This window comes from Nuphar pumila, chromosome 13 (genome assembly GCF_984573655.1).
Source record: "Nuphar pumila chromosome 13, dmNupPumi1.hap1.1, whole genome shotgun sequence".
Lineage (NCBI taxonomy): Eukaryota > Viridiplantae > Streptophyta > Magnoliopsida > Nymphaeales > Nymphaeaceae > Nuphar > Nuphar pumila.
In genome coordinates, this window is record NC_143261.1 from 91,539,419 (window position 1) to 91,553,342 (window position 13,924).

Sequence of the window (13,924 nt, forward strand, 5' to 3'; positions counted from 1 at the left end):
GTCAGTATCGGAATCGGACCTGTATCTTTGGCCAACGATTCAGGTGAATTGGCCAGTACCGATTCTCAAGTGAATCGTTCTGAATTGGCCAAAAAACAATTAAAAATATTACGTGTCAATCAGAACGTGACACATGTTAAAGTCTATTAAAATAATATTAAAAAATAATTTTAAGATATTTTTTATATGTATTAAAAAATAGCCGATTCAGGTCAGTATCATATCTATTTTCTGGCGATACTATACGCACCGATACTGACAACACCGGTCTAAGCTCATCTCAAGGCAGAGCTTATATAGTGTGAGAAAACCTACCAAGCTAAGTCAAGCAAGGTTATGAGCCATCATCCAGTGGGGTTTCTATGCATGAGTCCATAAGTAGAGCCATCGATTTTGTGACAGTTCTTTTTTTTGGTAGTCTAAAAAGACGAAAAGGAAAGGATTTTGTGACACATCAGTAACACACAATTCAATGACTCCAAGTAGACCAAGTCATACTTTTCTTCTTTATTTTCCTAAATGCGAGTAATAAAATAGCCATGTAAAATAAATTTGTATAGAAATATGTGCAAGTACAGTTAGAGGGCTAAGTTTGACCGTTATGAGGGTTTTGAAAGTTTGTTCGGGAGGGAGTTAGGGTTGGTGAAAGGCAAAGATTTTGCGTGTCTTGGAGAGAGAGAGAGATATGCACGTATAATGTAAAAAATTGCTGCGCATCTTGACATGACAAAGGCAGAAGAGGGAAGGGACCATCATACCAATGACTTGGATTAGTCCACATTCTCAGTGAATGTGGACTAATCTTAGCCATCCAAATGCATTAGTTCAACGTTTAGGATCAACTTTGGCTGGAGATATGATCCTTTTTGGCGAGGAGAAGGAAGATGATGTGGAGGGAGTGGGTGAAAGACAAGGCGTGTTTGGCTGCTTTAGAGGATGTCCTGCACAGCAGAGTCAGGCTGGGGGGTCATGAAGTTGTTGGTAACACCTTATCATTGGTGAAAAGTTATGGCATGTACTACCAGCCTCATTGACAATTAAGGGGCTAAATAACACCCCCATTATGGACTTTTATAGACACTGATGGAGTGATGTTGACTACATTTGTCAATCACTTTGAGCTTAGTAACATCAATGGAGACAGAAAAATAGTCTCTCTCTCTCTCTCTCTCTCTCTCTCTCTCTCTCTCTCTCTCTCTCTCTCTCTGATTAGGTCAAAAGAGACTCAACTAAAGGGGGTGGTAAACAACCTCACCACAGATTGGAAACTGCTAGTGTAAGCCATGGCTGCTAGGTCAACATGTGTGACTTTGGTAAGAGTCTAACTTTGTTAGTGGTATATTGGATACATATAACTAAAGGAGACAGCCATGGTTTAGTCTGCTTGACCGAGCCACCACTTGATTTATAAAGTAATTAGAGCCAATTAATGACCAATATAAATTGTCACTCCCATAATACTCATCAAACCCAGACCTATAATGTAGCCCTGGATGGGATTCAGAGCTGAGATTGCTCGGTTAACATAATCTGTCTATACCTGGTCTGGTTATCCTAAAGATATCTCATTTTTTTAATCTCGATTTTTGGTACATCATTAATTTTTCTATTCTTATCTAAAGATGAACCCTTCACGCTAGTCTCTGAGGTAGGAAGCCTTCCAAACCAACTTTCTTAATTATGCATGTGTACGTAATATTATTGATATCATATAACCATGAAAAATAAAAAATATTAGTCAAACTACGTATCCCCATAGTTCCCAAGTCAAAAATGTGTCCTTGTGTTGGACCTTTTTAATTTCATCTTGATCAAGATAGAGTTGGTACATCCTTTTACATTATTGGATGACACCTTGCTATCGCAAAAGGGAATAGAGTTACTCTGGTATTCCATTAAATTATGGGGGACAGTAAGGAACTTCCTAGTGATTAAATAAATAGGATTAACTTTTGCCCTCACGACCCTAACCAATAATAATAAAATAAAAGCCTTTTGGAACACCACCCCTTCAGTTATACAACAACCTCTATATATTGCTCCAGCTGATGCCAAAGCAGACAGAGCTCATTTTGTGTTCTCTGAGCTAGATCTTCCTTACACATACCCTGGGTATAAGGTGTGTACTTCAAGACCATCTTTTTTTTACGTCAAAGAGAGATAATCGCCTATCTCTAACCAAGAAAGATTAATTTCAAGGTACTGAGGATCTCCTTCTCTTCATGTGTAGGTACAATGGGGAGATCTCCATGCTGTGATGAAAATGGCCTTAAGAAAGGACCATGGACTTCTGAGGAAGATCAGAAGCTTGTGGACTACATCCAAAAGCATGGCCATGGAAGCTGGAGAGCTCTGCCAAAGCTCGCTGGACTCAACCGGTGCGGGAAGAGTTGCAGGCTCAGATGGACCAACTACCTTAGGCCAGACATCAAGAGGGGAAATTTCTCATTTGACGAGGAGCAGACCATATTGAACCTTCATTCTCTCTTAGGGAACAAGTAATTATTTCTGTCTTCCCGATCCAACCGTATTACAATTAGGATATCATTAATGGGAGAAGATTCCAAAGATAAATGCACTTAGATGAGTGGTACTTCAATATAAATTTTCGAAAGAATGATATTATGGCATCCTCTTAAATTACACGATTTTTTTTCACATACGCGAGGAATGCATTCATGACAAGATTTATAAAAAAGTCATATCGTGAAGTTAAGTGCTTGGATGAGGGTTATATACATATGTCAAGATGGCTAAACTTGAAGGAGTTTGCACTATGTTACCTGAGGAACTCATTTCCTTTCTTTGTACCTAGGTGGTCTACAATTTCCACACACTTACCGGGGCGCACCGACAATGAGATCAAGAATCATTGGAACACTCACCTGAAGAAGAAACTGATCCAAATGGGGATTGATCCTGTCACCCACAAGCCAAGACTGGACCTCAACATGCTATCTGGTTTCCCTTCAATTGATCAGAATGCTGCACAACTAGCCGGCATTTATTATCTGCAGAACCTCCTTCAGGCCATGATCAATGCTAAGCCCTATGCCCTGCCCTCCAGAATGAATGAACAGCCACCAATCATGTCCAATTACCAACTTGAGAATCTTACATCCTATCCTGAGCTATCCTTTGATCAAATTCAAATGAACCCCATTTTGTGTGACCTGAGAAATACAGAAATTGCTACTGGCTACCAGCCGAACCATGTCTATGATGATAATGAAGGTGCATTATTTCCTCCTCTAGACTCATCGGTTTCATGCCCATCTACTTATGACAAACCAAACCAGATTCAAGACCAGATGAACCCGTCTGAAATCTCCACCAATTCTTCAACCACGACAGCAACGACGACGATGACTAATTTTGAAGCCTGGGGGGAGCTAAGTTTTGATGATCAAACCAGTGACTACTGGACAGATATCTTAAAGTATGTATAATTTTCAGTCATTCCCAAACTTGTTTTTTTTTTTTTTGAGCTAGGCCAATAGAAACCACCGTCCCCTTCAATCACTGGCCACACATTGGGGTTGGTAAAAGTTAAAACCCTGGAGGTCCCTCCTGCCTATTAATGAGTACACCCAGCTTGGACTTGGTGGTAAGGGATGGCCCCCATGGGTTTCGAACCATGAACGTCTCATGTCAAGTGACAAACCATGGTTGGAAGCTGGGGCCCTTATAGGCTGCAAAGCTTGGTTTTCTATTAAAAAAGCAAATTTGCCAGTTCACCTATTTAGAACATGCATAGTTTAACTTCATAACAATAAAACCATATTGAGAACAATTTTTGTTTTTTCACAAAACATGTCATTGTGTTTACAGCTAAGGTTAACAAGTAATTCTATTTGCCATTCACTAACCTTTTTTTTCTTTTTCACCTTGTGTTCAGCCAAACTGCTTCATCTTCGTGGATGGAAGCATCTTAATTAGTGCAAGATGGAGGAGCCCTCACTAGAGATCTATTGACGCTTTTGTACATGGAGAAAGATTCACGATTGACGAGATAGTTCATATTTTGTTGGCAACAAATTTGTATTGAATGGTGTGCATATGTTTTAATAATAAGCAAACTGATGTATCCCATGGATTGTAAATCTCATGATGTTTTGAGAAGAACTCAAGAGAAATGAACACGTTTATACTTTATTAGCCATCCATCTCGCGCGTATTGATTCAAACAGGGACTGCCAATTAACCTATTATGTACTGGGTCCAGCTCCATAAACTACGGGGTTTTTTTTTAGAAAGAAAGGATATATATTATAAGTAAAAGCTAATACAAATACACAGCAAATGATTGCTGTTGATTAGGAACAGAAAAGCCCAAAAACAGTAAATAGAAACAGAAACAGAATACATTCTAGAGAAAAAGCCAGCAAGACATTAAACTCGGTCTGTCCCAAATCCATAGCTGACAGAAAACTACGGTTAAAGCCAGTCTATGCTGTAAATCTCAAGATTTGACGTCTTTCTACAGCAGTTGAGATTCATGTCATTTGCTGATGCCCTGATTTCATGGGGAAAGGATGATGTTCGATGACACATGATGCTGCACATCATGCCTAGATCCTAGCCATTCAACCAAATGAATCTGAATGACGAATAATATCTGGATGATGAAGATTAGTCCACATTCTCACCTGTCTGTGCATGTGATACTAGCCATCCATCCAGATGCATTCTTTTGGAAAGTTGGCTATGATCAACATATTAGGTGCATGATCATATTTTTTTTTTGAGATGAAAGGCAAACATTCTCATTTTATAAATATTTAACACAACATACACACTGTCAAGATGGAAAGAATTACATCAAAAACTCCAAGTGATAAGACATCACTTAGGATGAGATGGTGATTATATCAGATGATTCTCACACATCCCACAGGTAAAAGGCCAACAAGATGGAGATTACACAGCATCATATGTCATAGATTACAATCCGTTTTCATCATTGAGTATAACAATGTTAATGATCTACCGCGGCAGCGGCAGCGGCGGTGGTTACTCATGTGTTCAGCGGCGACATGTGTCAAGCTTAAGGCCTAGAATTGAATCTTGCTGGCACATGGAGGTTGTCGTTGCTTTATCACCGTTGGGGCAGTTAAGGCTGGGTGGTCATATCCTCAACAGTGAGTTTTAACTGGTAGGGAGGACCTGGTTCTCTGTGAGGGCTTTCCTTCGTCATTAAAAAAACAATGTTATGATCTCTAGTAGGTCCCAAAAAAGTATAATACAACATACATATGGTGATGGGCCCAACATAGTTTCAATCCAATTGTTAAAATGATAAGACACACCAAAGAATATTATCTTTTAAAGACTAATGAACAAAGGTGATACAAAATCGAATCCACGAGGGCTCCACTCAATTGGTAGAGGCAGCTCGCGAATGCCACCAAATTGATGGGACGTTATAACAAGATTGAAAGCCATGGGTGCACATCTGTTAACAGGAGGCTTGGCCTGCTGCTTATCGAACAAGGGAGACTTGGGTTTTTTCTTTTTCACCAATGAACTCGGTAAGCTTTTCAGCTAGCCAAACAAAAGCGATAAAAAAAGAGTGACAAACACATTAAGGGACCCGGTACTCGGCGAGGGTTCCTCATCATTAGAAGAACAAAAGAGTGACAATCAGTCATCCACAGGAAACCAGATAATCACAGCATAAACAGAGAACAACTTGGTGAACATGAAAAAGGACTAGATGATTCTAGAAACAGAAGGGCGAAGGGCTTATCGTAGATAGATGACACGAGTTCGAATCGAGGTGTGCAACGTGGACAGTAAGGAAAAGGTTGCCATTTTTTTCCAAAGTGTTTGGTTTTTTTTTTTTCCTCGTTGACTATGGAAAGTGGTATATAAATTTAAAAACAATTTGGGTGGACATGGTGACGCATTGCTTGCCAGTAACAGAAATTTCGAAAAACGTTGCCATTCAAGTAGGTGAGGTTATTCCTTCTGTATAAGCGATTGACTCTTGCAAATATTTAGACACCTAACTCCCACCTCTCTCTCTCTCTCTTTATATATATATATATATATATATATATATATATATATATATATATATATATATATATATATATATATATATATATATATATATATATATAGTAAAAAATACTATTTTTAAACTGCAAATTTTTTGTGAATTTATTATTATAGATGTGATCTATATAGATTGTTTAGTATAAAATGGGTTTTAGATCATATATTTGCAACACGCAAGCAAGTTTTTTTTAAGGGTTTCAAAAATCAACAGCATACAATGTGCAAAATTCTCAAAAATCAAAAGATCATGTTTTTACGTTGAGAAAATGATCTAAGGTGTATTTTTTAGCAAACAAAACGTGTTGAACACATCTGCGTTCAGCACTTTTTTCTGTTCTCGAAAAAATTGCTCAACACATGTGCGATCAGATTGAGTAGACGCCCAAGTAGATTATACGTACTAGAGACAGTGGCAAATTGTTATGTGTGTGTATTTTATTTAACTAATAATTAGAGAAGTGAACCAACATGGAGTTTCAGGATTTACCAATATGTATGAATTACTGGAGAATTTTTATTCTCAAAACTGATCCATGTCAATGGGAAAAGGCTTTATAGTGTTATGATCATGATGACCTAGATGTTGTTTTCAAAACATGAGTTTGATGTGGCTTGCTTATTTCGTTCAAAATAAAAAGAGTTTGATATCTTGCTGAGGGATCTCGTTAAGATCCCAAGAGTTCCCATTAAGAATTATCATAGGTAGGTGTGATGCACATGCACTTTGGAAGAGTCTATCGTTTGGATTCATGTGTATTGAAGATCATGACTTTGATTTTTCATGCACCTCTTCAAGGGCGTCGTCCCTGCAGTAAATTTTGGCATGGGTTCATATATATATATATATATATATATATATATATATATATATATATATATATATATATATATATATATATATATATATATATATATATATATATATATTGTTGTTTCAGGTGATGCCATCTGGTGAATTTTTGGAAGAAATTTAAGATATCTTCTTCACCAAGTAATGACTTTTTTTTTTTGGATAATCCAAGAGAAACCCCTCTCATCATGGACCGCACATTGGCTAGCCTCTAGTGTGTAAAACCCTTGAGGTCCCCCTGCCCACTGGGGAGTATTACAACCAGCTTCGACCTTGTGGCAAGGGACACCACCTGCGGGTTTCAAACTTGTGGCATACTGTTAACTTAGTGACATTCACAAGTCCGAAAGAAAATTAGAGGGGCTTACACACAAAGAAAATTTCAAGAGAAATAATAACTTAAAAACATTAATTTATTAAACAATAATTTTCATTCTTGCTCAAAATACATAGCTCACAGGTATATTTCTACACATTTATGCACAAATAGCTTTTTGCATTCCTTTCGTGAGTCAAATTTCTTACTATCAATTTTTATCTTAATAACTCACTAATGACTATTAATGACATGTACCGTTATGACCACTACTTGCATGCTTTCGCTCGTGTAACTCATAACTCATATAATTTTCCTCTTAACTCTTCATGTGCCATCTCAATGACTCTATATCCATGCAATAAAACCATTAAGGGACTTCATTTTAACCCAATAAGTGCATGAGTAACTTATATAATAAATTCACATTAACACTTATCATACTCATGGTGCCCAGATTACATTACGAGAATACCAACTTTTTCCATGAAATCTCTACAAAATCATACATTAGACAAAATTACTCAAACTCTTAATTACATTACAAATTCAACACTTGACTTTGACTTACAACCCAAAATGGGTTTACACTTACAACAAAGTTCCAACAAAGTGGCTGCTATAAGTACGATAAGGAGAACCCACCATTATAATTCAGACATCTCATCATGGGCCGAAAGGGTTCCATACGATAACCACGACCTATTTCAATGTCCATGGTGTAATATGCCATAAGTAGTCGTTTGCTCACACGGGAGAGTTTCCTATTAGCTTCAACCTTATGACGAGATGAACACTCTGCACGGCCTCATTCACTTGAACGCCTTAAAGCCTACCCACCTAACCAGGTATGTGGAATCCCCTGTGGGCAACCAAGTAATGAGTTTGAAAATAAAGCCCCACATGGCTATTCATTGTTATTTCTAAAGTCTTCAAAGTTTCTCTCTTTACATTGCCCTTCGGGGATTCTTTTTATAACTTTATACGTAAAAGGAGAAAATGTCATGCATGGCCTACTGCTAAGCCATGTGCTCTGCTCCGTACGTAGAAACTTCTTGGTTCAAAAAGGCAATGAAGAAAACGAATTCCAATCAAACAAGTTACAGAGTTGTCATCTGAAAGTAGGTGCATCGTTTTTCCATTCTAAAAACAGCAGCCATTACCTAACATGCCCTATGTTTGATTCCCCTCAAACTGTCATAATCACAGCAATGTAGGGTTATGAGGTAGGTTCATTAATAGCATAACAATATTGAAAGTAAAGAACCCTTTTAGGTTGATCTTTGGCAGATTTTTGAAAGCTTGTATCATAAAAATTAAGTGCCTTGGTGTAGTCTATGTATAATAGTAGTATGAATATTTAATTAGTACATAAACTAATCATCAGCAAAGATTCGGATCCAAAGATAATATGCTTTTCTTGTAGAGGCAGAAAAATATAATATACATATGCGCATTTAAAAAATAAATACATGTCCTTCCTATGTTTTTACAACCCAATCATAGAATATAGAATATACATGTAATGCCGAACCAGGTGGGTTCGAACCCACTTGGTTTGGTAGGTGTAAAGTGGTGGGGGGCCCTCTCTCATTAAATGGGTAGTGGGGAGAGGGAATAGCCCCACCTCCTCTCTCTAATTAAGAGGAAAACCCCTCTCTCTTCCACGATTTTGGTAGTGGAAAAGAGAGGGGTAACTCCTCTTAAAGAGTAGTAGTGGGGTGGAAAAATGTTTTCCACTCATAGCTTAAGTCATGGGCCATCTCTCTCTATATCCATTTAGTTGTGTGTGTGAGAGAGAGAGAGGGGATAGAGAAAGAGAGAGAGAGATTGAGAGAAAGAAGGAAGAGACAGGAGATGAGAAGAAGGAGCGGCGAGGAGAGCATCACTGCCAAGTAAGTCAATTTTCTTCCTTTAAAAAAAAAAAGAACCAACAACCGCAGTGGTTGTCGGTGTTAATGGAGAGGCCCTGTCAAGGGGTGAAGGGCGGAGACAGGGATCGACCCTATCTCTGTCGCTCTCAATTGGGAGGCACAGAGGGGATCGTCCCCTCTGTCCTCACTACCAGCAATGCAGTCACTATCGAATTCAAGTGATTTTTAGATCCTTGGATTCTTCTTTTCGAGTAGGATCCATGGCAAAGGACATTATGACAAATTTTGAGAAAAATAGACTCAGAGTTTGGCATAAAAGCTAAGGGTATTTTTATAATTTTTACAATGATGAGACTTTAAATGATAATATGGGATTTTTTGTCTATTTCATATCAGAATTTACAAGAAGACTAAGGTTATTCCTTAGATTTAGAATTTAAACGTTCAAGGCAAGTAAACATTTGCAAATTCCTCCTTAATTAAATAAAATACATGTTGGTAGTTTAGGCATCTTGCAATGTGATTTCATGTGTTATAAGTATACAAGTGTTATCATGTCTTGAACAGAACAACTGAGTAGCGTGCTTAAGAATCTATAATTTTGATGTTTAATATGATGCTTAAAAATATTGACATATATTACATGTTCTTTGACTTACGATATTATTTAGATTATAAATATATCATGTGTGAAGAAAATTATGACATTATTGCATGTAAAATGTTGCTAGATGTGAATGTTTGGCTTTGAGAAGTGAGAGTAGAGTTCCAGAGTTTTAAAGATAGGATTTGTTCTGAGAATGTCATGCTTATGCTCGGGGAGGGGCATTGTAAGTATCATAACGTAATGAGCTGACTCAGTGGTGGGTTGTTACCCTTAAAAATATGGCATGTGTTTGTTAATACATTTTAAAAATAGTTGGTGGACATATATTTGGTTATTGTATAATACACTAACGTTAAGAAATGAAAGCTGAAAGAATAATGTACATAGGATAACAATACAGAGTATGATAATAAACTCTACTAGGAGAGATATGGTCTAGGGCATTGTTTGGGGTATATGTACATCGCTCGTACCTTAAGATTTGCTCAAGAATTCTTAGGTAACCCTTAGAGGTTGAAAATATTGCCTACTAGACACATATAGGATATAGGATGAACCACAAACCTTGGAGGCAGATATAGCTCCTCAGATACCTTGGGAGTTTGACACCTTGGGGGTAGGTATATCTTGTCAGGCTCTTCTGCTAGCTATTGATAAGCATTTTGAGGCTCTTGGATTGCAACCAGTGAGCAAAGCTACAGCGATTGTGAGTTCATAGTTTAGGCCAGTTTAGAATATGTTGTTGTAAGTGGTTCATATGTTTAACCAACACCATAGACTCTAAGTTGGTTATATGGGTTACTATGCCCAATGAGGATATTTCTTGAACAACCGATTAGAGTAAAATGTGAATATCTGCTTTGAGAATGATGATAGGGAATCAATAAAGAAGGATAAAATTTATAAATAACATGTGTACTTAGTTAGCAAACTAAACTAAGATTATGAGCTTAGAGCTTACTACAGTTGTAACGGTCGTGTCTTATTTATAAATATGAACTTACCGAGTTAGACTCACTCCCGCTTGGTTATAATTGTAGGTTTAGGGACTGTTGTTGATCAAAGAACTTGACCTTAGACTCAGACTCGGCTAATATCAAACTTCAAAGTACTTAGAGTATTTGATTTTGTCTCTGCATCTTCTTTTCAGATTATATAATTTGAATACTTTCAATTGGAATGATTATCATTATTATTTTTGGATGTGTGAACCTTATTATTATTATAAAAAAAATTGCTATAATTTTGAGGTTATTTTGATAATTTCTCTCTAAGAACTAACATCCACGAACATGAGCCCGAGAGGCCTCGATTTGGGTTGTTACAATACATGTCCAAAACGACATTGTTATCTTAATATAATGTTCTTCCTCTTTAGTTAAGAAAATAACAGATATCTTAGCCAATAGTTTAAATATTCAGTTTTTCGAGCAGACCAGTTGTTGGCAAAGAGTTAGCCCATGCTTATTTCTAAGATACCATTTTTGCTTGTATTAGGCTAGAAAGAGCTCTAACTGTCACTTGGTAAAAGCATTTTAGATAAAAATTCAGGTAACAAGCTGTGGGTCGACAAAGAAGATAAAGCTAAAAAAAAAAGTGAGTACAAGGGATGAAATCGTGTCTGTGCTTAGAAAATGTCAAATGGAAGAGGATCAGGGTGAGCTCCCTAAAATGAAGGAGATGGTTAGTAAATATGAGATGGAAATGTTTGATCAGGTAAAACATAAGATCCTAGTAGGGTCAGATCAGTTGGAAACTGAACGACCTTATCATGTTTCATGGTATGAGACTCCTAAAATAATGGAAGATCGGCTTTACCATATGATTCACGATATCAGATTCCTAAAATCAAAGAAATAATCAAGGACGATAAGGGAAAACCGTCTCTCTTTGATTTTCAAATGTATTGGTGTCATGTTTTTTATAACCTTTACTGTGTATTTATTTGAGACTTTTACTCTATAATATAAAAAAGAAAGCTACTATTAGTCGTGGATGTAAGATTTCTCATATCTGAACCATGTAAATCTCGTGTCATCTTCTTTCTCTTTAGGTTTCTTTTCTCTTTACTTGGATAGATAGTTAAAATGCTTTTAGTTTGGAGTTTGTGTTTCAATTTTGTCTAAGTCGTAGCATTTTCCTAGATCAAGTACTTCGTTAAAAGAAGATAATCAATTAAAGAGTGGCCTTGAAATATTATTAAGCTAGAGATATGCAACTAGCATCCATTGATGGCTAAGGAGCTTTTTGCGAAGTATTCTACTATTTTGTATAAGTCAAAGCAATAAGAAAAAAGATGATCTTGCAGGTTCAAAACCCAATGGTATAGTTGTGTAACTGGTAGGGGTCTGCCTAACCCCAGCTTGCCTTTCAAAAAAAAAAGATGATCTCTTAATGGACAGTAATTTAAGTGGTAGTTATCTAATAAGAAAACATTTATTTGTATGATTTTCTTCTAATTAACAAAGTAGCTAGACAATAATTACACTTGAATCTTCTCCCTCATAACGTAAACTTTTACAATCATTTTGCGCTTGAGATTCATGTTTTAAACTGGGGCACTGATTTCGGCTTAGGCTCAAGATTTTCTATAAAAGATTAGCCTTTGGCTGAGTGAAGATCCAGGAAAAGATTTGGATGATATCATACAATTTGATAAGCAGATTGAATCTTAACAAGTCCATTAAGAAGTTTCGTCAAATATTGCTTGAAGTTAAGATTCAAGAAGCAAGTTTGTTTGTCTGAATCATTCTAATAGTTTATTTTGGCATCATCTGGTACTCTCTCTCTCTCTCTCTCTCTCTCTCTCTCTCTCTCTCTCTATATATATATATATATATATATATATATATATATATATATAAACCTTCTCACTGAAAAACATGCCAAACCTACTCATTAATGGTGCAGTTGCAACTTTTGGTAAAGATTCCGGCCAATTTTGGCAGAATTCGGGCAAACCAAGTACTTTCTAGCATACTACACGGCAAGATCTTTCCAATGGCGGTATAGGATTGATGATCGGAGGTACTTCGCGACGTGACTAATTTTATCGTACTCGAGTCCTACATAGTTACAGAAATCTGGTTTTCTGACCCACTTTGTCACTGTTTTTCGGTATCGTCTGGCAACTTATGGTGATGCGCCAACTATCGACGGTATCTCTACCGCACCATGAGCCGAGGACCTCTGGGCGCTTCTAAAGACTATCCGGCGAGAGGGTGGTGTATGTTCCCCCCGGATGATTCACTGAATCCCACGTCTGTGTTCGGGGATTTGAATGAACACCACGTATACAAGCACATGGGGCTCGTATTCATGTGTATGTTGACATAACTTTGCATCGGACTCTGGTGTTGTTGCAAAGACTTAAGTACCCTTTCTTGCTATTCTTCTCATAAAGTGATGGTTTGAGAAAATGACAAAAATGCCCTTCATTCAAAAAAGAAAAAACAAACAGTTCAAAAACTGGACAAACATGTCCTTCATCCAGAAAGTCGAGGATGATGTTGACTCTTCAAAGTCTTCTTCTTCTTTCTCCGTTCAAAAAAAGGACAAACATGTCCTCCATCCAGAAAGTCGAGGATGACGTTGACTCTTCAAAGTCTTCTTCTTCTTTCTCCATAAAACACTGTAAAACTCTCTCTCTCTCTCTCTCTCTAGAGAAGAAATCAAGGGAGGCAAAGAGTTCTCCCTGGAGAAGGCCATGAACATCAACCCTCTCACTCTCTCTCCCTTCTCTCTCTACTTCTGTGCACATCCAACAGACGATCCTACATTGCTCCATCAAACACCGACTGACCTGCACACTGACTGTAGCATCGTTCAACTTGAAGAGTTGTGGAGTCTGATTCAGAGTTTTTACCCTTACAGAAGGGGGGTCTGAGGGCTCCTCCTAGTGTGGATAGCATCATTCAATTTGATGAGTTGTGGAGCCTGATTTAGAGTTTTTGCCCTTACAAAAGGGGGGTCCAGGGGCTCCCCCCCGACACGGATCCCGGCAGGCTCTTGAGAGGCACGCGCCAACTCAAGAATAGGGATATTAGAGAGGGCAGTGATTGGTCTTTGCACTGTATCGACCTATTTTTCTGATGCTTTCTCTTTTTCTGAAACGAGTTTGATAAAGCCCTTGGGAAACCATGGCATTCTTTTGGCCACCTCCGGAGACACCCCAGCAGGCGCTTTTGAAACTTTCAGCTTACTGAGAGCTGAAA

At 37.6% G+C, this 13,924-nt stretch overlaps 1 protein-coding gene across 1 annotated transcript; it reads left to right on the top strand.

Annotated features, from left to right (window-relative positions):
• The first annotated feature begins 2,235 nt into the window (after positions 1 to 2,235).
• Positions 2,236 to 3,935, top strand: LOC149819153 (transcription factor MYB41-like). The gene is made up of 3 exons (XM_089985242.1): positions 2,236 to 2,498; positions 2,816 to 3,439; positions 3,899 to 3,935. Exons 1-3 carry the CDS (start codon positions 2,236 to 2,238, stop codon positions 3,933 to 3,935), a joined length of 924 nt encoding a protein of 307 aa, XP_089841368.1.
• Positions 3,936 to 13,924: the final 9,989 nt, after the last annotated feature.